We start from the raw sequence: 25687 nt of genomic DNA, 5'->3' as shown, positions 1-25687 counted from the left end.
ATACCCTTGCTCTCATTATTTGGGAACAGGGGAAATCAATGGTAATTGGGGAAGACAAACTGTTGGTATTTTGCTGAAGGTCAAAAAAGCTAGTTCTCACTTTGCCAGAGGTTCTTGGTGCACACAAATGATGGATTCCTCATTCACAGTGACAAACTGCCAAAGTCTCAAATGTATTCCTCCCTCCCTTCTGAGATCCTTTTCTGGCCTCCACTAGTTTTTTCATATTAGCAGATGTATAAAGCAAATAACTACAAGGCTTTAATGCAAATTTGGTGTAGTCACAATCAATTTAATGGTCCGTTGGACCTCTGTACTTAGGCCAGTTTTCTTGGCTGATGTAATTTCTCCTTTATTCATTTCCATTTTCTGAGATCTTACTTTGCAAGCAGGTATCTACTTCGTACATTACTGGTTATTAGCATTGGTAAAGCTATCTCATTAAGATTTCTTCAACTGAATAATTACTAATGAGCTTTTTTGCATCCATTATCCTCAGGGTAACCTGGTTACTTATTACCTTTAGCACGTATTTCTTGTGGGCGAGGGCATCGTGATAGTTCAGTAGGAGAGGGCCTCTGGGCACTGGTTTGCTTTCATTTTCCTCTTCAGATAAGAATATTTCATGGAGGTTCTATTCAAATTAAAACAGTATTGATGTAAAGAGACAGTTCATACTTTTCAAAGCACGCACACTTTTTGGTTTTCTCACACCATCTGACCTTTTTCTCCCTCTCTGTCAGACAGAGAGAGGGCAGGATGGACATGATGTGAGCTGCGATTCTGTGGTCCAGCCCATCTGCTCTGGGAGGCGGCTCCACCAGACTCGGTGGGACAAGGTCTTCTTCACTTGCCACAACCTGTTGATATAAAGAGTTGGGAGGAATCGGTTTAATGGTCAGTTCCTTACCGATAGTCATGTATTTCCACTGCTTTTAGTAAAAACAAGGCAGTTTCTACCAAAAAGTTTGGTGATTATACAAAGTGGCAGTATAATTACCAGTGACTACCAAAATAAAAGGGAAAATGTTTATAATCCATTAAAACATTAATTTATATATAATTATATATATATTAAATTATTAAAGTATATATAATTTTCATACATGTACTAGAATAGACAACACAAAATGCAAATGGTAAACAGGAAAATTTACCATGGTAGAAATCAAACTAACAATATTAATATAATTTTCCTTAATGATTTACTCTTTCTTGTAAAGCACTCAAAACTGTGCTCTCACATCTTTGGATTCAATAAGTATTTATTGAGTGCCTACCACATGCCAAGCACTGTGTGGGCCACCCTCACATACATTACCTCATAAGCCTCACAGCAATATTGCTGAGTAGCTATTATTTTCCATTTTACAGAAATGGAATTAGGGTGAGGGAAATTATGTGACTGCCCCAAGCCCAAGGCTGCTTACTGGGAGGAACTGCGATTCAGGTCAAGTCCTTAAGATAGAAAAGTTATACATGGTGAGATCAGTGAAGGGTAATATTCCCCTTAATACGGAGAAAATGAGGCCTAGAAAGATTAAATGCCTTGTTCAATTTTACGTGGTAAACAAGAAGTTGAAATATAATCAAGATAGGCACCTAATTTATAACTGTTCTCTTCACCTTAAATACCAAAATCATCCTCTATGATTTCACACCACTCTACAGGATTTTTCAACCTTGAAATTTAAAGATATTTGGACTAGATTTTTGTCATGGGGGCTATCTTGGGCACTACAGAATGTTTAGCAGCATCCCTGGCCTCTACCCATTTGATGCCAGTAGTACCCCTCCAATTGTGGCAGCCAAAAGTATCTCCAGACGTTGCCAAATGTCCCCTGGGAGGCAACCCCCCCGCTGAGAACAATAACAAAATAGTCGTATACTCTTCACTGTTTAAAAAAAAAAAAAAAAAGTAATGTGTTGATAATTAATAGCTACTTTATTTATTTATTTTTATTTATTTTTAGCTGTGTTAGGTCTTCGTTTCGTGTGAGGGCTTTCTCTAGTTGCGGCAAGCGGGGGTCACTCTTCATCGTGGTGCGGGGGCCACTCTTCATCGCGGTGCGCGGGCCTCTCACTATCGCGGCCCCTCCCGTTGCGGGGCACAGGCTCCAGACGCGCAGGTTCAGCAGTTGTGGCTCACGGGCCCAGCTGCTCCGTGGCATGTGGGATCTTCCCAGACCAGGGCTCGAACCCGTGTCCCCTGCATTAGCAGGCAGATTCTCAACCACTGAGCCACCAGGGAAGCCCCAACACATTACTTTTAAAAGAGTCACTCCTGTCTCCACTTTCTCTCTTCCTACCATCTCTTGGACCCTCTCCAATCACAAGGGACCATGCAGAACTGTTCCATCTCTGAAATGTTAAACTCTAATATCCCCTCCTATAAAATCCCACCCGATTCCTCTTATATTTCAATTTTTCATCCCTTTATTATTAAGCACTTATTCAGTCAACATGTATCTCTTATTGGAGCCTTCTATGTGTCAGGCACTGAGCTCATCAACTGTCCCCTTTGGTACACAGAAAACAGTAGATGGTTAATAAGTATTTGTTGCTTTGAGTTGAGTTGAATAAAATAAGTAAGATTAAGATAAATAAAATGATGATACTGTAAGCCATATAGGGCTATTAAACTTTTACAAATTTATTGATATAATAAAACTATTGGTCTTCCAAAAGCCTTACAGGGTAATAATTAAAGGCAAATATGAGTGTGCTTACCTAATTGGTTAGAAAACTAAAGAAGTCAACAGCATAAAAATGTATGTTGGAGGTAACAGATGATTAGAGTCTAAAACTATTTTAATATTCAGTGAGATAAAGGAATATGTTACATACATGAAATAAGAAGGACAGTTATTAAAAGAAATTAGAGAATTTATAAATTAAAAATGTTATTGTTGAAACAAAACTTCAGTAGCAGACTAGACTCCACCTAAGAATAAATTAGTTGGAAGTTAAGCTGAAATTCCCAAAGGGGTAAAATTGAAAGAAAATTTAAAATACATGGAGGAAAAAACTAGAAATTCCAACATCTGTCTAATAATAATTAGGATAAATCAAAAGAAATAATATTTGAAGATATAATTTAATTGAACAAATATATATTCAGGGTCTACTATGGGCTAGGTGTGGTTACTGTGTGCTGAGCAGAGAGCAATGAACAAGACTAGATTAGGTCCCTGCTTGCATGGAGCTTACCTTCTAGTGAGAAGAAGGTAATACATAAAGCAAATAAACATTCTTTTTTTTTAAAGAGCAGTTGTTGATAAGAAAACAAAACAAGGTGAAGTGGTAGAGAGCACTCTGTGTTGTTGTGGGCCTTCTTTAGATCAGGTGGTCAGAGAAAGCCTATCTCAGAAATGCCACTTTCACTGGGGACTGAATGACAAGGAGTATCCACCAGGCAGACAGACATGTGGGAACAAAACTTTCTAGGAAGAGAAGTTAGTGTAAAAAAACTAAGGTGTAATTAGTGAATGTGAGGAAAAACCAGAAGGTCTATGTAGATGACCAGTAGTGAGAGAGAGAGTGTGGGAGAGAGGGAGAGAGATGGGGGGTAGGAGATGAGATGACAAACATCCCAGAACCATAGTTTTAGGGTCTTTATGGACCAGCACAAGGAATTTTGATTTAACTCAGAATGTGATCAGAAACCAGATTATAATCCTTTAGATCACAGAGGCAATGAAAAAACAAAGCCATAACTATACGTAGCCTTGGAGGGAGGAGATATGGGGATATATGTATATGTGTAGCTGATTCACTTTGTTATAAAGCAGAAACTAACACACCATTGTAAAGCAATTATACTCCAGTAAAGATGTTAAAAAAAAAAAAGAAAAAGAAAAAACTCTAATAACTGCCAGAAAGAAAAATTAGATTACCTACAAAGGAAAAAGTATCAGATTGACATCAGACTTCTCATGAGCAGCGTTAGAAGTGAAGACCACAACAGAGCAATGCTATCAAAATACTTTTCCACTTAGACTGATGAGGTTCAAAAGCGGTTTCTGTCACTTACTACTTGGATAATTTACTTAACTTTTTAGGCCTCAGTTTCCTTATCTGAGAAATGAGGAATAAAAATAGTTCCTGCTCCATAGGGCTGTTCTAAGGATTAAATGAGTTAATTAACAGCAAATTCTTTTCAAATGCATATACAGTACTCACAAGAATGGACCATGTACACCAGGTCACACAGGAAGCCCAGGAAATTAAAAAATATTTTTAACATCCAGATCATGCTTATTGACCATAATGCAATAAAATTAGAAATGGACAATAAACAGTGGAAATTAAAAGATTTAGAACTGAATACATTGAAAGCATCATGATGCAGCCAAAGAAATACTCAAAAGGAAATGCATAGCCTTAGGTAAAGTGAAATAGACTAAAAATAAACAAAGTGAGCTTTCAGTAAAAGTGAAATACGAAATAAACCCAAACAAAGTAGGAAGAAGGAAATAATAAAGATAATTGAAGAAATTCATAAAACAAAAAGTAAAAAGGAGTGGATCGGTGAAACAAAATGCTGGTTCTTTGAAAAGACCAATAATCGATATACAATTGACATCCATGATCAAAAAAAAGAGGGCACCAATAAATAACATCAGTCATAGGAAAAGAACATAACTAGATACAGAGGAAAACTTTTCAATGTATATTAGTGAATAAAGAACTTTTATGATATTGAAAACAAATAAAATGGACATGTTCATTTAAAAATATGAATGACTAAAATTGCCCTCAGAAATAGAAAAATCTGATTAAATCTACAAGTGTAAAAGAAATTTTAAATGCAGTTGAGGACCATTAACCACCCCACCCACCTGCCCAACTCCTTTCTCTTTCATTAAAACAACACCTGATAGTTTTAAAGATATGCCTACCAAAACTTCAGTGAAAGTTATATAAAATCATTCCAAAATGTAGCAAGAAAAAGAGGATTGAAGCTGATAAAGCAGATTTTAGCTTTATCTAGAATGTTGTAACCTTTGCAAAGGAGAATGCATTCAGGTATTATGAGCATAATTTTAAAACAGTTAAAAAAAAAAAACAAAAAAAACCCCAGAAGCAAAGAGAGATGAAGTGATTGACTCAAGGTTGCCCACCTGGGAAGAAAGCTTCAGCGTGTATCCACTTACCTGTTCCAGCATACAATGCAGTATCAAGGGCACAGAAATGAATTCTTCTGGAATTGGATTCAGCAAATCATTGTAATATCGCATGTCTACTTCATTTGTGATGACGGAAGCCACTGTAAAAGATACAAAATACCGCTGTTCAATTAAGATGTGTTCTCTGTTTCTCCCATCAAAATTTTATCCACAGATTCAAACTCTGATCATGCACTGATAAATGTAGGATCTTGAGGTGGAGAGAGATGTGAAAGCAACACCAAGGACAGTCATTCCTCAAAGCACCAGCTCCTGGCACTGATCCTCCAGCAACAGGTTTCATACATGCCTGGTGGTGGTGGTGGTGGAGCTGGAGCTTGCAGCTCTTCACATTGTTGTGTTTTCTTCTTTCCAGGGGTTACAGCAACAGTTTGTGGGGGCTAAAATAAGAATAATTAAAAAAACAATTGAAACATCCAGCTGAGAGATGCTTTCATTCAATGCTGGTATAATGGGACTCTGACGGGATTCCGGGATTCTGAAATTGTATGATTATGTTCACACCACAAAATCATTTGCTAATATTAGGATCAAATAAATGGGTTTTGTCTGAGGAAGGAAAGAAGTTAATGGGTATGGACACTTTTCAGTTTTTCCTAACAGAGCCCACTGAGAAATTGCCAGGAAAGAGATGGGAAGATGGGGCATCTTCTCTTCTCTTCTGTGTCACCCCAGGGTGACACAGAATCATGCCATTCTCCCTCTAAGAATCCTTCAATGGTTCTCCCACAACCTTCAGGATAAAACCGAAACTCTTGAGCTCAGCACCAAAGAACATTCTGGCTCCCGCCTTTCCAGCTCGTGTTGCTGCTCTCCACTTTGCATGTATGACCTGAGAGCACTGCCCTACCCCGTGGTGTGGTCCTGGACGCAATACTTCTATTCTTTGACCTCCATGTCTTCGTACGTCTTTGCCCCCTTCTTGAGAATACCACTCTGTCCCTCTCCCCAGTCAGGTTTTGCCCAGGCAATTCATCCGCAGCCTTCAGCACATTACTTACCCTGCCTGATAACATCTTCCCGACTCCCGTCTCTCCATCCTATTCTGCTCAGGAGCAGGTTAGGTGCCGTATTTATAGCTTCTCCTGCAAGCTCAGCTGACTGTCCTCACAGCGCTCATCATGCTAAATTGAAACCACCTTTGACTTGACTGCCATTTCCCCTTTAAAGGTTAACCACAATGAGGAGGAGAGAGGATGGGTCTTGTTCATTACAGTATCGCCAGCACCTGGTACAGTGCCAGCACATGGTAGGTGCTAAAATAACATGGTGATTAAGTTATCAGTAGCCCTCCTTGTTCCAGATGTTATTTATTGCTCCATGGCTGAAAAGTGGGTTCTATCATCCCCTCTGTGTGTGGCAGGTAGTTGGGGGTTTCATAAAGCCCCCATCACATGGATGCCCTTTAATGCTGTGCCTGGGGGCCTGGATCCCACCCTCACCCATTAAATCCCAGCAGGCAGTGTTCCCTTGCTACCAGTATTTATGCGATTTTTTTTCTTCATGTTTTATAAACGTGAAAATTAAGTTGTTCAGCAAATCATTCGGCCAACTAAAGACATTCTAGCATATGCCTACCTCAGAAGTCAACGTAGCTTCTAAGACAGGTTTCTCACTAACCACCTGTGGGACGTTAATAAGCTGCATGTTTTCCAAATAGTGCTGGTGCTGCCTTTTCCAATCCAGGCTGTCGTACATCAAACAGGCAATATTTTCAAAAATGTTGGTGCCCAATTCCAGCTACAGGTGAGAGAATTCATGACAATTAGTCCTTAGTTTCATATTGTTGGAATCAGATGCATGATTTGTATCTCCCTTATAGCCAAACCTATCACTTTTTACAGGGAAGCCCTTCCCCAGATGGTCCCCAAACCACTGAATCCCAGTCATGGTGACCAAGTCTTCATTTGCTGAACCCTTCGGGCCCTTCTTGTTCACCACAATGCAGACTGTTCCCTTTGGAGGGCCTATGGCTGCCTAGTATTGTTAAGAGCCTAATTAATGCTTCAACGAGGTGAAAAGTGCCCTATTCATTCATATCAGCAATGTGGCCTATTTTCTAGGTATCTCCATTCCTAAAGCAACTCATTAGATAGGTAATTTCCATATCCTCAGCCCAAGACAAGCTGGGGATGAGCTCTTGCTTGGCGACAGACACAAGAATCGCAATGGAAATCACCCTCTCGGCTTTGCGCACCATCCCCACAAGTCCACTGCAGTATGTGTGCAATCAGGATTTCTTCCTTTCCTCACCTGTGCTACCTTTAGGGAAAAAAAACCCTAAGACATCCTGATAGACTAGTACTACTATAATACCCACAAGTTTTATGATCTGGCAAGCGGGTTATGGATCAGATACCTCTATTACCTAGGCTTTCATTTCCAGAAGTGGAAAAGCACTGTTATCACTAGGTGTGTCTGCTTGAAAGCAAAGAAGGACTAAATAGGCTCCTCCTATGTCCAAGCCAAAGCGGTAAGGTAGGGCGAGAAAGCACCTGGTGGGAGCCAGTGAATCACAGTCTGGCGTGAGAACAGGCAAGTGCCAAACCTCGCCCATCCTCACAGCACAGCTGTCGGTCTGGACTTCACGTGTCCCCTCTAAGACAGGATTCTTCAGTTAAGCTTCAAGCTGATATTCTTTGCCCACATTCTGGCATATAAACATATTTTGGTTTGTTTGTATTTATAAGAAATATAGTAAAAGCTTCTGCCCTATTATCCCTTAGGGTAACTAGCTAATGTCTTTTTAAATCAAATAGCAACTCGCATGTTAAAAGCCAGATAATTATTTCAGCAACCAAGGGCTTAACTTGAGATGTCGCAGATGTCGTTCATAGGTGGTTAGCACTTCTTGATGGGCATTTATTTGATATAAAGCTTTCGTTACCTGGGTTCAGCAGAAATACAGCTTGCCTGCTTGCAGCCAAGGGTACTAATGCTTTCCTTCTTCCAGAGAGGAAGAAGGACTACGAATACTTGGCTGGCTCCTGGCTCGGATATGAGGCCATTATCGACTTACAGATATAGCGGAGAGTGCGACACCATGTATCTACACCATGTATTTAGGCTACTGGCATTAGAAATAGGTTTATTACTTTTATATTTCGTAAGTAATCCCAAGTTGAAAATGAATTTTGACCTTCAATATTAAATCCAATGGCCTTTTCTTCTGTAACCCAAGTCTATTACTGAATCACTTTCAAGGCTTTCTTTCCCCGTCATCCTCCGTGCTGGGCTGTTCACTCACAAACCATACCTTACAGAGGCATGCCTTGGCCGAAAAGTCTACTGCAGTTGGACCCAGACTGCAGCCCTGGCGTGAAGGAGATGTTCAATAAATATTTGCAAAGTGACCGATAGAAGATCGGTGTGTCCAGTTGGGCAGCATAGCTAAATGGTCTCATTCCTCACTTACCTTCATGGCCCAACTAGAGACCCTAGACATTAATCCTCTAGTTCTGAAGTCAGTATTTCAACGAAGCTGATACTATTTTTTTCAACATGAAATTTATGAACTTTAATTGCCATTTAAACTCTTCCACTCTCTATTTTTAAAAAGGAAAATATAGTCACATTTACTGTCTTTAAAAATGGAGGGATTAAAATCTTCTGATGAACACTAAGTTGTTAACACTGGAATAAGAAACAGGATGCTGGGAATGGTGCTGGGTCTTTTGGAGCTGCAATTGTGTGCCTTGCTGTTCACATCTATGTACTGATGATGCAACAGAATGTCTTCTACGTTGGGCTCAATGCACATCAGCTCTTCTCAGTCTATGCCTGGGGAGTAAATAAGACACATGGAAGGCAGCCCTAGTTAGAGCAGGAGCAAAAGGTTCTTGGTTTGAGGCTGCCTTAGAAGACTCTTGGTATTGCCTCCTCTGAATTAGAATTCAAGATCTGTATGGCTGGGATCTCCTAGGCCTTACTGAACCAAAATTGCATATAAGTTCTTTACAAGGTATGTGGCCAGAACTTGGCCCAAATGAGAGGAGGACTGTTTCCACAAAACTTAAATTTGTGGATGTGGGTTTTTAAGTTAGGCATAGATTTTTATGTTCTCAGGAGAAGAGCTGGTCTATTATAGAGCAAGAGTAGAAAGCTGTCTTTCAGATGGTGTTTCAGGATCCCAGGGATATGACCTCTTTCTCAAACATATCTCACGTTTGCTGGGCATAATCTGGAATTCCAATAAAATAGGATGGAATAGTCATGGTATGACGGTACCTGGTATGCCAGTATCTCTGGGATAGAGAAACACGGCCCAACTTAACACGAAGTAGTAGAGGACAGATGGACTCTTTTCTGAGCTCAGGTTTAGAGGCAGGGGAGTGAAAGACAAAGCAGGAAAGAGGAAGATATCTAGATGAAGGAGTGGGACGACACAAAGCAAAGAGAGTCCACAGTAACCAGTTCTGCCTACAACAAGCTCTGCCTTCAGCCACAGCTTTTCTATGTTCAGCGTTGCTTCCACATATAGGTCAAGGCTTATATTTATTCTTACTATTGCCAAGGTACCAGACTTAAGTGTTCTGTTTCTACGTGGTGACATCTAACGCCTTATGTTGACAGTCTCTGTAACTCAAACTGATCTCTCCATTGCTACTAATTCAAATCCTGCCCATCCTTCAAGGTCCAGATCTAGGCTTCCCTCCTCAGTGTTTTCACTTACTTCACCCGGTGCACATCCATTTCAAGGTAACAGAATCAGAGACTCTCATAGTGAGAACTGTCCACGCTCCAATCCATGGCCGTGGGCAGCCTACCCTTTGGCTCGGAAACTGCTCCCGGTTTTGGTGTCATTCTCCTCCTCTTACACAAGGTTTGGTTGTTTGTTTGGCAGCTACCCACAGTCATTGCCCACAGACACCTATCCCCCTCCTCCACCCTGCTTTTCCCGGCTCCCTTCACGGCACACTTGATGTGGTCCATCTCCAAGACTCTGCTTTCGGTTCAATTCCCTTTAATGCTGATATATATCACCCTGCAAGGGATTCAACACTCCTGGGCCCCTGTTTGTTGGGACAGGGGGTCAACCAGAAAGAGACCTGAGAGGTCTCTTTTTTTTTTTTTTACAACAGGAATGCCTGGATAACTTCCCCAACAACGATAAATAGTTACTCAACGTTCTTTTTAAAAACACCCTCATGTATTTAGCATTTGTTACTTTTCAAAGCATCCCATGTCTTCTTTTTCTGAATTAACAGGAAACTTAGAGTGTGTTTCACATAACACATAGGTGCGTGGCACCTTGAACACTGTCTCTCTGTTTCATGGTTTTGGTCTTGCCTCTCTGCGAGCACCTCAATAGCAGGGGCCAATAAATACTCTCAGGAAATGTCTACTAACTGTTGGGCTGGGGTCAAGTCATTCTATTAAGATAGACCTTGCTGGGAAAATACATGAAAAATACAATTTTGGCAATAAAAGCAAGGGCCTAGAAGAACAATGTTTTGAACTGATACATAAAAAAAAAAAAGACAATGTAATTTGACAAACTGTAAAATTTACTATCTTCACAATTAATGTATATTAAGACTCTACCACCTAGAACATTGTTAAGGTATGAAGCAAAGCCACGTCACCAAATAAAATAACTACCATCCTTTATCTTCATCTCATCTTATTCCTTTGTCATTAATTCATACACTAAAAGCTGAAGAATCAGGCTATAGCCATTATTGGGCGTTCAATGTGATCACTGTCTTGGAGATAAAGGAACCTAGCACAAAGCCTTCTCTGTAGACAGTGATTAATAAATATCTGTTGAATGAATGAATGGAGTAAATGGAACCACAGTGTCAAATGTTCAAACTAGTCACTCTCATTAATGCGTGTACTAACCAACATCTCGCTGTCCGACCAGTCGGAAGGAAACTTGTCAGCCTTGACCATGTATTCAAGCCGAGCGACATCAAAGAGATTTGTTTCCGGTTTCTCATTATTCAGGATTGGTTCCAAGTACTTCCAGAAGATTTCAAGTTCTTTTATGTCATTCTCTTTCTTCAATTTTTCAGCTTCTATATCTAATAAGAGCAACATGTTTATACTACAAAATGAGAGTGTCGAACTTCTTCCCACTTTAAGTGTTTGTGGTGAGTCATATGCATTGCACGATGTCTGTACAGTACCAGAAAATGCAAATAAAGAAATGTAATTTTGGGAAGTGTTTGGACCTAGACTATATAGTTAAATATCAGAGGATTTTACTCCTGAAATTGTTATTAACTATGAGCTTTTTCCACCCCTTTATTTTATAGTTGAGGCCCAGAAAGATTATAAGGTCACACATTTGGGGAGCTAAATATGGTCAATACTTCCATCACTCTGAGACTGTATCTATATAGGAGCAGTTTTTCTGCCAGATCACTTTTTGACTATTTTAGCATTTGTTTGCTGCATAACTGGTTAGAAATGCAGTTGATCCAGTTCTCCTTCCCACGTGGGTAAAAACAGACTGGATCCATGATTTCTGCTTCAGTTAACTTTTGGTCACATTGAAATAGTTACTGGCTTCTCTGGGCATTTGTGCTCTGACTGTATAAAATAATGACGGTTTTCCATAAAGTTACACTTGACAATTTGCCTGACATGGTTTGGTTTTTCCATCTATAACTAAATAGGTTCTACTACTAAGATCTCACTATTCTACTGTAAAGTCTCTTTTTCTATGATTTTATTTTTATATATTAAATATTTTTAACACAAAGACTATGGAGTTTATGCAGCATTTTCTCACTGGCTTCAATAATAAGTTATTGAATGTTACAACTAGCCTTTGAGATAGAAATAGCTAGGTTTGAATCTCAACTCTTTTACATAATAGCTGCCTCTAGACAGGGTCGTTTTTGGTAAAATGGAAATAATAAAACATACTTCCGAGGGTTGTCATGGAAACTACATGAATCAACACATTTAAAGCCCTTAGCATTGAGGCTAGTCCCAAGGCCTGTGCCCAATAAATGGTAGCTATTATTATTATCAGGGGTAGCCATTTCTAACCTGGAACAGCAATTTAAAAAATGTTGTGTTATAGAAATCCGGATGCGGCTGTATAAGTTACAAAGCCCTGTGAAAGGATATTACTAATAAATGACAAAAAAGCACAATAGCATATGGCAAAAAGAGCTTGGACTTCCAGGTCACGCAGGCTTATACCGCATCCTAATTTTACTATCTGAAGTAGACAGTAGACTTTGTTCCCATCCCACAGAGGGAGTCTAGTACGATTCCCTTAGATGAAGACCCTGAGGTCTGAATAGTAGTGTAGTGGCTGAATAGTAGTGTAGTTGGGACTTCATCCCACAGCTTCCTGGTCTAAGGCCTGGAAGATAAGCGTCCCCTCTGATTTATCAGAATAAGCCAGTAGCAAAGCTGAGCAAGAATCCAAGGCTATGACCTCCCTTGGGCCATTTGGTGACTGTGGCTTCTGGCAGAATAGATTATCTACAGATGATCCATCCCATTCACGCTTTAGGTAAAAGTTATAGAGCAAAATTCCTGAGAAATATAGTTGGATAACCAAGTCTATGTTCTCTGTGGCTACACAGGGATAGAAACGCAGGGTATGATTTGAATTTGCAAAATTTACAACACCTGGCTAGTGCAAGTGGCATAAATAGCAACTCAAAGTCTCGAAAGGATTTAATAATGTATGTATTGTATGACTATGGTTTGGGCAGAAAATTGTATTTGTACCTTAAGGACAGTGGGTAATATTGAAGGATTCAGTAAGTTGTGTAGCAGACTGCATACCTTCTGGCTGAAGAAAACTTTCCTGCTGCTGGCTAACTGCTGCCAGGTGTGTCTGCAGAGGTTCATAATTCTCTGATGATATTTTAATCACGCTGCTTATGGGAATGCCCAGCTCAGTCATGATCGCTAATAACTGAGGATTGTTGAAGCCCACAACTATAATGTAATGCTGGGCACCGTCATCTGGCTCATCGTCTGTTCAAAATACCGTAGAGAAGAGCAGCCGTCATTTTAAAAGAGAACAGGTTGCACTCAGCCAGTTCAATGGCTCTATACATTATGCATGCGTTTGTCATCCCTCGGGCTTGCCAAAAGCAGTCCGGTTGGCTGGAATGCAGGCATGTTGACTGGTTTTCATTATTGCCCTTCCAGTAAGAAGGCTGCGGCCATTTTACAAAATATTAAATCACTTTTGCAAATGAGACATAGGCGTAATAGGAGGACAAACATACAGAGGGCCTGTCGTCATGGAAAATGTGTGCTTGGGTTTTTCTAAAAAAAAAAAAAAAAAGTCTAGGCTGTAATTTTTCTTGGTTCTAATCTCTTTTGAGCAACATCTGGCTTTACTCCTGAATTACAAGTAGCTGCAGCTTTGTGGTATTTTATATGCAGAGGTGTTTACAGAAGAGGGAAATATTGACTATGAACAAACTCCCTACCAAAGCATTCTGTGTGTTTATGCCAATAGGTGTGCATGCTGAGTATGGGTTATGTAGCAACTATATATTTATTGTATTCAAATTAAAAAATATATATTGCTCACTTTCCTAACATTTTTCTCCTCAATTTTGTCCTGGCTATACTGTTCTATAAGTGTCAAAACATGAGTTTATATTAGAATGTGAGATTCTGGGGGGTGACAATAATTGTTGTACTTTAATATCAATACTAGATGGTACACAAAAACATGATGTCTCACAATGGTTCATCAAGATCAATTTAAAAATAGAGCAACAGGTGCACAAACTTTTTATCTTCAAGTAGTGATTTTTCTTCAGCCACTAAAACAAATCAGTATCGATACTGCTCACGGAATCCATAATATAATTGCTTCTATGTCTAGTGGGTTTAGAGCAGAGATATATTAGGGGAGTCAAACTGTCAAAGGATGTGAAGAGGTGCCATCTCATTTAAATACGATGCAAATAAAAAACAGTAGCTCCACTTGGGTTCATGGGAAGGCGGCAATGAATTACTCATAGCTGCCCAAGTCAAATCATTTTTTTATATGAATAATCTAAATGAAAGAAAATTCTGGTTGTTCTATCTAGGACAGATGGTGGGAGAAGCTGAGGTCAGGAAGACACGTGCTCTGAGTCACAAGTTAACAGGTCTGATTTTATTACCACTGTATTACACTCGTGACAATAATCACTTTTTACTTTGCCTTATAAGTGTTTCTGACTTTCTCAAATGTTCCCAACAAGATAGTAAGCTCCTCGGTGGCACAGTCAGCTAGTTAATTCATCTTTTATCTGCACTATGAAAATGTGCCTATAGAAAGACACATGCTAAAGAAATATTGGCTGAAAACAAAAATGTATTGCAAATAGAAATATTTTTCTATTAGGGTGTCATGGGGAGTATAGGATTTATGCTTTTAGAAAGGTGAAAAGGCTGGGGAAGATTAAGCATAGTGTTTGGAATGATGAATTTTCAAGTTTGTAGGTCATCAGGCAACAAGTGAAAGGAGCATCTTACTGACCAATGTAATGTTTGGTGTCATCCTCTTCTCCCCTTCTTACTAACTGGGTGGTCTTTTTTACTGCTGTGTTTGCCTCAGGCTGGTCCTTTCCCTTTCCTTTGGCAACCTTGGCCATTGGGGACTTTTTCTCCTTGGGAGATTTTGCTTTCCCTTTATCCTTTTCTACCTTAAATCTGTCTTCTATCACCTGGAAAGACAGAATACTTTTGATTAAACCATACAGTGAGCAGGCAATGGCTTTTCTACTGTCAGGTAAATTAAATCTTTATTTCATTCAATCACTCCTTTACTCACTGATTCATTCTTCAAGCCAGGATAGTGGAGATTCCAGGTTGAGCCTAAGCTGTGAGAAGGCACATCAAGCACAAAGACTAGAGGGGTGGATGCTAGGAGACTGTCACACACACACATCTTTCTGGAAGGGAATTCATCTTAAAGGAGCCCCCCTTGGCCTAATAAACAACCTCAGTTAGTGGCTGGCAGGGAGAGTGGTGGATTCTGAGTACATTGTGATGGCAGGGACTTAAGTTTATCAAGTAGCCTAACCCTGGGGTCTCTATCTGGGTCTAACAAAGGTTTTCCTTTCAAACAATTGCCAAAACCTTTGTACATTACGTCATAATGTAATTACACTTTCCATTCATGTGTTATAAATACATATAGGTTGAGTTCATTGAAATGACGTGGTAGTATTGGACCATACAGAAGATCCAGAATATGCTTATGTTATTTATCTTTCCCATGTTCAACAAAGTTGGGCACAAAAATAACTAAACTAAATTACTGTAGCAACATTGGGGGTTCTGTATTTTCCTGAGGCCATGAAACCAAATTTGAAGAACTCAGTCCTAAGACGTTAGAGACAAGGAAAGTAGAAGATATATTGCTTTGGCACCCAGCTAAAAGAAGGTAGCACAGGAGGGGAGAGGAGCGTCTGCCTCCTCTACGTGGCTTCTGGATGTTGACGGTTCCAGAGAACCCAGTTTTTTGTTTTTTTTTTTTAATCTTTTTCACCACTCCCCGTGGCATGTGGGATCTTCGTTCCTCGAAAAGGGATCGAACCCACGCCCCCTGCAGTAGAAGCGTGTGGTCTTAACCACTGGACTGCCAGGGAAGTCCCAAACCCAGTTTAGCTATAGCACCCGGAGGAAGCATCAGAGGTGCCCATGGACCCTCTGTGCATGCCTGGCACCTGTGGCTCCAGTGGTGGGGAAACTCGACCTCCCCACCACCTGCTCCTCAACAGAGGGAAATATCAGTGGAGGCTGCAGATGTCACTAATAGCCTTGGATAGAGGCAGCAAGGAAAGCACAAGGGAAAGTACAGAGGTATGAAAAGCCCCAGTGTTTCTCTCTGAACCAGATACAAATTGGCCCATAAAAATAGGGTCGGCATATGCCAATGCATAAATATGGAATCTCAAGAAACGGTACTGATGAACCTAGTGGCAGGGCAGGAATAAAGACGCAGACGTAGAGAACGGACTTGAGGACACACTGGGGAAAGGGGAAGCTGGGATGAAGTGAGACAGTAGCATTGACATATATACACTACCAAATGTAAAATGGATGGCTAGTGGGAAGCTGCTGCAGAGCACAGGGAGATCAACTCGATGTCTTGTGACCACCTAGAGGGGTGGAGTAGGGAGGGTGGGAGGGAGGCTCAGGAGGGAGGGGATATGGGGATATACGTATACATATAGCTGATTCACTTTGTTGCACAGCAGAAACTAACACAACATTGTAAAGTAATTATACTCCAATAAAGGCATGAAAAAAAATAGGGTTGAGCTCTATCCCCTTGAGTTCCTACTCTACCGGGGAAGAAAGAGATAAAAGCATATGAACAGAGAAACAAAAGTATGATTGAAAATTTTCATGAATTTTATGAAGGATAAAACCCAATGTAGTAATAGACACACAATTCACCACTCGCTAGTAAGCTGGTGATGGAAGGCCTCTGAGGGAGTGACGTTTGAGTGAAGACCTCAAGGATGAGGAGCGTCCATGTGAGAAGCAGGGGAAAGGTGAAGTGTGTGCCAGAGGCCCTGAGTTATAAAGGAGATGGGTATGCGCAGGGAACTGAAAGGAGGTGAGTATAGCAGGACAATAGTGGGCAAGGGAGAGAGTGGCCAGGATGAGGCGGGGAAGGCAGGGCATGGGCCAGGTCATCCAGGGCTTTGGTGGGGGCTGGTTCACAAGTTTATATTTTATTAAAAATGCACTGGAAAGACCATAAAGGGTTTAAATGGAGGACTACTGTGATTTTGCAAGACAGGAAACCAGAAGACCGGTAAGGAAACTCTAGTAATAGTCCAGATAAGACCTAACAGTAACTCAGTTTAAAGTGTTGGTAGAGTGGAGAAATGTAGATGGATTTAAGATCTATTGTGGATGCTGAAATTACAGGGGTTGAAAGATTAGAGACAAGGAATGAAGGAGGAGGCAACAAAGATAATGCTCTGGATTTAGTTTGAATAACAAGTTGGTTGATGGCGCCACTCACAGAGACAGAAGCATTGGGGTGAGAAATAATTTTTACTTAAGGTGGGCAGACTATTCAGAAAGATCTTGTTAAATCCAAGATGCTCCTGAGATGACAAGGAGACAATTGAATACACATATTCTCCTCTCAGAAGAGAGTTGTGGCTGGAGTTACAAATTCAGGTGTGGGTAACACAGAGATAGTAGTTAACTGCACAGGAAGAGATTAGACCCCCCTGGGGAAAGAGGTCTCAAGAAATATGAGAATTGAACCTGGGATCACGCTGGAAACTCCAATACTTACCAACTGGGTATAGGAGGGGATGTGGGTAAAAGAGAGAAGTGACTTAGAAGGTAGGAAAAATTACAGAGTATGCAGCTAGAGAACAAGGGACTGAAAAGTATGGGGAGTTATAGGCGACATTATGGGAGCAGTTATGGTGGAGTGTGGAGGTAGTGAACACAGAGGCAGGAACAGTTGGGTGACCACTTGTGTGGACAACGGTTTCAAGAAGTTTCCTTGTGAGCACTATGCACAATAGCCAAGACATGGAAACAACCTAAATGTCCATCAACAGATGAATGGATAAAGAAGATGTGGTGCATATATACAGTGGAATACTACTCAACCATAAGAACGAACGAAATAATGTCATTTGCAGTATGGATGGACCTAGAGATTATCATACTAAGTAATGTAAGTCAGAAAGAGAAAGACAAATACCATATGATATTACTTATATGTGGAATCTAAAATATGGCACAAATGAACCTATCTATGAAACAGAAACAGACTCATGGACATAGAGAACAGACTTGTTGTTGCCAAGGGGAAGGGGGTGGGGGAGGGAGGGAGTGGGAGTTTGTGGTTAGCAGAGGTGAGCTATTATATAGAGAATGGATAAACAACAAGGTCCTACTGTATAGCACAGGGAACTAGATTCAATATCTTTTGATAAACCATATTGGAAAAGAATATTAAAAAATGCATGTATATACGTATAACTGAATCACTTTGCTGTATAGCAGAGATTAACACAACATTGTAAATTAACTATACTTCAGTAAAAAAGTAAAAAACAAAACTAATGTAAATGCATTAAAAAAAAAAAGAAAAAGAGAACAGCCTTAAAAGAAAAAAAAAAAAGACGTTTGTTTGTAAAGGGGAACTGGGGATCTGAGATTGTTCAGTGGATGAGTGGGCGGAAGGGGAGTAAAACGTCAAGCTATGTACGTATGTAAGTAAAGTCAGGAGATACTGTGTTTGCAGGCTGATGGAATGAGCCAGCAGAGAGGGGGACATTGAAAACACGGGGGAGACTAAAGTCCTTGAGGAGAAAAGATGGGATAAGATGAAGAGAATGTGTCAATAACTGGACTTTGATAGGAAGAAAGGCAATTTCTCAGTTTAATGAAAGGAGCAAAGATGGGATGAGTGGCTGGGTGTAGGTGCAAGAAAGAGAGAGGTCTTGATGGTGTTTGGGGAATGTTTCAATGTTTTCAAGTGAAGGATGAGGCAAGGTTATCAACTCAAGATGGGCAGGTATGAGGTAGGAGGTTTGACTAGAGAAGAGAATGTGAGTCATCTCAGAAAGTGGGAGAGCAAGCTTACTGAAGAAATATGGTAGAACTCTCTGCCAACGTGGAGAGCTTATTGGAAATTTTGAGATTGTTCATTGAAAATGAAACCAGAGCCCAAATCAGTGCCCCTGACTCCAATCAGCTAGGAGGTACCAGTGAGACTCGTGCAAGCAGGCGCTCTCCCAGCCACACCTTGGATCATGGTGATTCCACTAGAGGGAAAAACACCTGTGCAGCTGTGAGGTGGACAGCTAGCCTCACCACAGAGAAGTCCCAACTTGGCCAAAAAAAAATCTGCCAGAAACTTCTACAGCTATCATTTGAAATAAAATCGCAGGGTGATCTTTAGAACTGAAGAGAAGAAACCGTTTTAGATTAAATTATTGTGAAGTTCACCTTCATTCATTTCATTCACCTTTATACATGCATTCATATTCCATCATTCCAAAAAACATTTCCTGACTGCAGGGGACATTTGTGTCACAGTAAGGCAGTAAAAGGGCCCTCTGGCCCTGCAGGCTCTCCTAGGTGGGGTGTAGGACCTGTGCAGACACATAGCTCTCATTGCTTTGGAGTCTCTCTAGCAAAGATTGGGGTTCTATAAGGTAAGCAACTTCCTGAGCCCTTTCTCCTGTAAGGTTTCTTAGGATCCTAGAGAAAGCAAGGCTGATCACAACCAAAATTTCAAAGTAAGTGGTAACTTAGCAGAGACACAGCTATACAGCGTGATACATGCTTTCCAGACGTCATCGTCTTTAATTTGTTCTCACAAAGCAACATGCCAAATCGGTAATTTTATTCCCATTGTATAAATTAAGACCCACAGTTTCCCTCACAAACACACAGCTGTGGTAGAGACACAAGCTGGTGTGACTCCAAACCTCAAACTCATTTTATTTCCATGGTTCTCCTGTAGCCTCAGCCTTCAACGTCCTTGCAACCTTCTTTACCATGCTTGTCTGCCCTCTCTCTACTCCATCTTTCCAAGGGCTGAATAATACTAGCTGAATGCTCTTCTGTTTCTCCGTGTACTTCACCTCCCTCAGCTCCTTTTTCTGCTCCATGCCCTCTTTCCCTCTCTGTCTTTTTGCCTTTGTATTCCCTTAGCAAGGCCACACTTGGTACCCTGGAGACAAGCATCTTTTAAACTAATTTCCAGTAACATTGAAATTAGTAATATCAATCTCCCTCCTTTCACAAAAGCATTTAAAAAGTACTTCTAGACCTACTAGAGAATGGACTTGAGGACACGGGGAGGGGGAAGGGTAAGCTGGGACGAAGTGAGAGAGTGGCATGGACATGTATACAGTACCAAACATAAAATAGATAGCTAGTGGGAAGCAACCGCATAGCACAGGGAGATTAGTTCGGTGCTTTGTGACCACCTAGAGGGGTGGGATAGGGAGGGTGGGAGGGAGACGCAAGAGGGAGGAGATATGGGAACATATGTATATGTATTACTGATTCACTTTGTTATAAAGCAGAAACTAACACACCATTTTAAAGTAATTATACTCCAATAAAGATGTTAAAAAATTTTTTTAAATAAAATAAAATAAAATAAAATAAAAAGTACTTCTAAATTCTGATTTACTTCTTTAAGTATGTTTTTAAATTCTAAAAATAATCATTATTGAAAAATTGAAAAAAAACATAGAGAACTTACAAAAATCACAATTCCACCATCCAGAGAAGATGAGTGAAGAGGCTATTATAAATGCATTCTTTCAAATTATGTTTAGGCATCATTTTAATGTAATCGTTATTGTTGTCTCTGTATAACCTAGTGTTCTGCATTTTCCATTTAACAGTGGATGTATGTTTAATTGGTAGCATATCAAGAAGTACTGCTATGTAAAGTATTTCTCATAGCGACTATATATGCGATTTCCTGGTGTGCAGAGACACTAAATGGTGGAGAACAGAAGCAAATGGAAGCACCTGGGTCCTCCTGGGTGCCAGGGGCAGGCAGAGAAGTCCTTGGTAAATTTCTGAACATGTTCTTTGCCCTACCCAGTCCCCACTACTCCCCTGTGCCTGACTCTAGTGGTGGTCTCCCTACTCCTCTCCTGTATCCAGTCTGTATCTCCCAACCTCCACACCTGAGCTGAACCAGGACAGTCCCTTTGTTCCTCTGCTTCTGAACAATGATTGACTACTTGGCCCCTTAGAATTCTACTCTGGTCAAAAGGTCCATCCTTTTCTACTAAGTCCCAATTGCAGGAAAATCACCTCCTATCTCCTTCCCTTTCCCTCTCTTCTCTCACATTCTGAATAAGCCCCTCCCCTCTATGGGTTTACGTCTTGGGATTTGAGGGCGGGAGTGGGGAGAAGTGAACCAGGTTTGCTGAGCCCCCTCCTAAATCATAAGCTAAAATTTGTTCAACACCAACCTCTTTTGCCTTTCTTGCTTTTGGGTAGCATAACATGCGTGTTCCCATTTAGGGTCATCTACTTACAACTGAAAGAACTCAGAGGAAACTCTTGCCAATTCGAGATAAAAATTTAGGAGGTGTGTATCTAACAGGCCCCTCTTTCTACCGTGTTTGGGGAACACATGCTCCCCAGCATATGAAGGGAGAGTCAAGTTCCTTACAGAGTACATTTTCTTTAAAATGCACTGTGTACCAAAAGCATCTGGATGCCTCCTCGTCCTGTGGGAAGGCTTTGGGTAGGCATGGAGATTTCTTACCAGTTAAGCTACATAGCAGATGTGGGGCTCTTGTCTTAGCAAAAAACAAAAATGTATTAGGGTTTCACACACTCGCTTGAGTATTAACGTGACGCCTACCTAGGATCCTTAATCTTGTTATTCCTACCTCTTAAAGGGAAAAATACAAAATTTTCCCTCTCTGGAATTGGGCAACCTAGTTATTTGATGCTTCAAAAATATTTTAGACTGTATTTTATTTCTAAATTACTTCTTAATACCAAAATTCAAATACCTCGATGGGTATTCATTCTGTTGTTCTTCACAGTGAAAGGGAAGTAAATGGTAAAAGTCAGTGGAACTGGTGGTAAATACCTATACTTCCTCTTACTTTTATAGATAATAGCACATCTACATATTTGTGTATAACTTTGTGTTTCATATATGTTCTATCATAAGATTCCCACAATAATATTATTAAGGATATAGATAAGAAAAGATGTCACGGCAGTTAAATGACTAAGTCACTCCACTATTATGTGACTTATGAGAAACAGGGTCTATCTTCTGAGTGCTACTCAGTTCTCTTTCAAGATATCACTCTATCTCATAAACAATCTATTGGTCACAGATGATGAGAGGACAATAGATGGACTAAAAGAAATGTGTGGTGTCAAGTAAGTTTGAGAGACAATAGATTAAACAATATTAAAGAGATTTGTTTTCATGAAACTCCTCCATCTTTAATAAGCTAATATAAAGTTAATTTGAACAGGGGGTCATTTGTTATCTTTTTTAATGGAGAACTGGGTCTAAATGGTTCCAGAACCTATTTTGGAAAGAAAAGGTTGTGGAACGTTTGGGGGCCCAATTAATCCATTTTTATAAACGTATGCTAAGGAAATTATCCAAAATATGAAGAATTGTATATGGTAAGGTTGTTCATCACAACATTGTTTATTATGAAACAACACAGAAATAATGGAAATGTTCAACAGTAAAGGAACTTTAAGAAAAGTATGGTAGTCAATAGAATGTCACCTAGCCAATAACAACGATAGATGTGGATGCTGTGATAATGAGAAAAAATCATGGTGTATTTTAATTGAAAAAACTGGATTAAAATTTCTTTTTACAATGATTACAGCTATGTAAAGAAATCCACAGAAACAAAGGAAATATACCAAAATGTTAACATTAGTTATAACAGGGTTATGGCATTATGAACATTTTGTTTTTCCTTTTCTATATTTTCTATTTCTTTCCCCTCCCTGCTTACCTGCCACATAGAAAATATAATATATGGGACTGAGTTAGGAGCTTGCTTTTCTAGAGAGTGGCTGAGGTGTAGAAAACGTAAGCCTACGAATATACTGGGTTCACTTGCCCAAATGATGCAATCTAAAGATTGCACAAAGTCCTGGGGTGCCACATTGCCATCTTCAGGGTGCAATTCTTCATCCACAGACTCTGAACATGGCCCTGTCTGTGTGTGGTGGTGGTGAGGGGGTGGGTCTGATGTCTACCTGATGTCTGTCTCCCGCACGATCCTACGTGATTTAGAGGTTTTAGCAGCGGATCAGCCAATGCTATCCAACTTCAACATCCAGAAGGGCAGAGAGAAGGGCTAAGGATGTTTGAAATAATCCCAGGAAGTCTCTTTCTAAGAGATTCCCCCAGAGACCAGCTCATTTCTGGGCAGGGGGTTGGGACTGGCTAAGAAGTCAGGATTCCCTTGGGAATTGGTGGTTGGTTAGCTCAGCGGCCTTTGTCTTTGGTGGGCTTTGTTCCTTTCTTCGACCAGTCGTCGTCCCCCCCCCCCCCCCCCCCCCCCCCCCCCCGCTTAACCTCAGGATGTTTTATGCAACATGGAATTACGTGATATAATTAGCGAGTTGGTAGATCCCACTGAGCAGAGCCATTTGCTCCTTTAAAGAAGCATCCCTGGTAAGTTCTCTACTGATTGTGAGCCAAGAGTGCTGTTTTGCGTAATTATTGAGACACACTCAGAAGGGGTATGTACAGTGGTTAAGAACATAATCTTAGAGTCTGACAGTTCTGGATTTAAATCCTGAGTAGCTATTTAGCCTCGGGAAAGTTACTTAGCTTTTCACACCCTCAGTTTCCCCATCTGCAAATTGAGAATAGTACTCTGTAACTCATAAAGTCATTTAAAACATTAAATGTTAAAGCATATGTAAAGAGTTTAGTATAGTGGCAAGCAGTCAATAATGGTAGCTAATTACTATTATTAGCTGCTGTTAACTGTAGCTATTTGTATTTCAAAATACTGCTCTAGGGCTTCCCTGGTGGCGCAGTGGTTGAGAATCTGCATGCCAAGGCAGGGGACACGGGTTCGAGCCCTGGTCTGGGAAGATCCCACATGCCGCGGAGCAACTAGGCCCGTGAGCCACGACTACTGAGCCTGCGCGTCTGGAGCCTGTGCTCCGCAACAAGAGAGGCTGCGATAGTGAGAGGCCCGCGCACCGCGATGAAGAGTGGCCCCTGCTTGCCGCAACTAGAGAAAGCCCTTGCACAGAAACGAAGACCCAACACAGCCAAAAATAAATAAATAAATAAATAAAAATAAATAAAAATAAAGGAATTCCTTTAAAAAAAAATACTGCTCTATTTTAAATGTGTGTGTTTCTTTACATTTTTCCTGAACTCTGTAAAAAGGTTTCATTAATTAATAGCATCCCAATTAGGAAAGCACTGCTCTAGTTTACAGATAAGCCAGCCAGGGAATCAGTTATAATTTACCCTGAATTGTTGAATTTTGTAGCTCTTCAGATCCAACAGTTTTGTTGGTAGTATCCTCATTTCGATAATCCAGCCTCAAAGAATTCCATCCAGTTAGTGAGGCAAGTTATTCCTTTCCTGAAACCACACGGGTCCCTCTAAACTGAGTTTCTGCTCTTCCTCTATTTGATTTCTTAGAATAGTTTCTGAAGATTTTAACCACAACTGAATCAAAACTAACCAGCCTGTAATTTCCTGGTATGTCCCTATGGCCTTTCTTTTAAAACAAAACACACATACAAAATGGCATTACATTGGCTGGTTTCCAGTGTTTCGGGGTTTTAACTGGAGTAAGCTGGAAAACGTCTGTGAAATTTACCCTAATTTCTCTTTGTCGGTCCTTTGGAGCAGGCTCTGGGTTGTTTGGGCTTCATCATGATATCTGATCAAATTTAGGTGCTTTTAATTTTGAGATGTTTTAAGAAAAGTTTACCAATACCATCTGTCCATATTCTTTACTGCCTGTCTTCCATCTATTCAATTCTAGGACATTGAAAAATAAGGCAACTTGTACTAAGTAGATAAGCCAGAAAGAGAAAGAACTGTTCTGCTTTTATATAAAAGATATGCTAAAAATATCCAAGAAAATATGGACTGGTTATTTGAATTCACAAATTAAAAGCACAGTTAGAATATATTTGAATCTTTTCCTAAAACCTATCCAAATGTTCTGAACTCAACTCAGAGGCACAGACTAGATTTAGTTTGGCTGATTATTTAAATGGGTTAACTTTGCTTGTATTATAGCCATTTTTAATTTTTTGATGATTAAATGTTTTCATTTAGCTGAATTCTCAATATATTTTAAATATTTTGATTCACAATGAAGTGTTTTGGTTTTAAAAAATGTTTATAATTAATATATAACGTAAAAGTTGGAGTTAAAAAGAAGTAAAAATGTGAAAAATACTGTAATATTCAGATAATGACTAAATTAAAACATGGTCAGAATAGAAACCAAGCAATTTATTTTAAAGTTATAATGAACCTTACAAAAATATATGTGCCCAATACATTGTTTCTCTAAATGTTTGTTAAGTTCATGAATTAACAACAAATTGATAATGATATAACTAAAAATGCAGAATAAATGTTGAGATAATGATGTGCACAAGGAAAACTTATTTCTAAACAAAACACTCTCTTATTCAGATTTTAAGATATAATAAAATCTAATTCGGGATTAATTATATGAAAGAATCATATTCAGAAGTTCTGAAATGCTGAAATACATTTCGAGAAATAAAGTGTATTTTCTTCATTATATGTATATTTGGAAGTAATCAACAAGATGCTTCTGAATATATAAAAGTTTTGAAATATATTCAACTTATTACAATTAGAGGCAGGGATTTGCCTCTCAGAAATTTATATGCTAAAGGCTTCTAAACTGTACTTCTAAGAAATATCTTCCTTGTGTTATTTTTTATAATATTAATTATCCAGCAAACTTTCTTCATGGACAAAGCAAATGCAATGTTAAGCATAGCCCGGACTAAAGTGTTATAAATTATTAAAATTA

General features: G+C 39.8%; 1 protein-coding gene across 1 annotated transcript in view; it reads right to left on the bottom strand.

Annotated features, from left to right (window-relative positions):
* The window catches only part of SPAG17 (sperm associated antigen 17), a 233777-nt gene that overhangs the window by 149385 nt on the left and 58705 nt on the right, over nt 1-25687 (bottom strand). Inside the window, exons 5-12 of the mRNA XM_082369949.1 lie at nt 14650-14836; nt 12945-13139; nt 11034-11215; nt 6768-6929; nt 5479-5569; nt 5157-5269; nt 723-860; nt 521-634 (exon numbers count right to left, since the gene is read on the bottom strand). Of these exons, the coding sequence (XP_082226075.1) occupies nt 521-634; nt 723-860; nt 5157-5269; nt 5479-5569; nt 6768-6929; nt 11034-11215; nt 12945-13139; nt 14650-14836 (1182 nt within the window). The remainder of the gene's footprint in view (nt 1-520; nt 635-722; nt 861-5156; nt 5270-5478; nt 5570-6767; nt 6930-11033; nt 11216-12944; nt 13140-14649; nt 14837-25687) is intronic.

The sequence above is a fragment of the Balaenoptera borealis genome (genome assembly GCF_965194805.1).
Source record: "Balaenoptera borealis genome assembly, chromosome: 1".
Lineage (NCBI taxonomy): Eukaryota > Metazoa > Chordata > Mammalia > Artiodactyla > Balaenopteridae > Balaenoptera > Balaenoptera borealis.
Note: the sequence above shows the minus strand (reverse complement) of the source record. Positions and strands in the feature narration are given on the sequence as shown.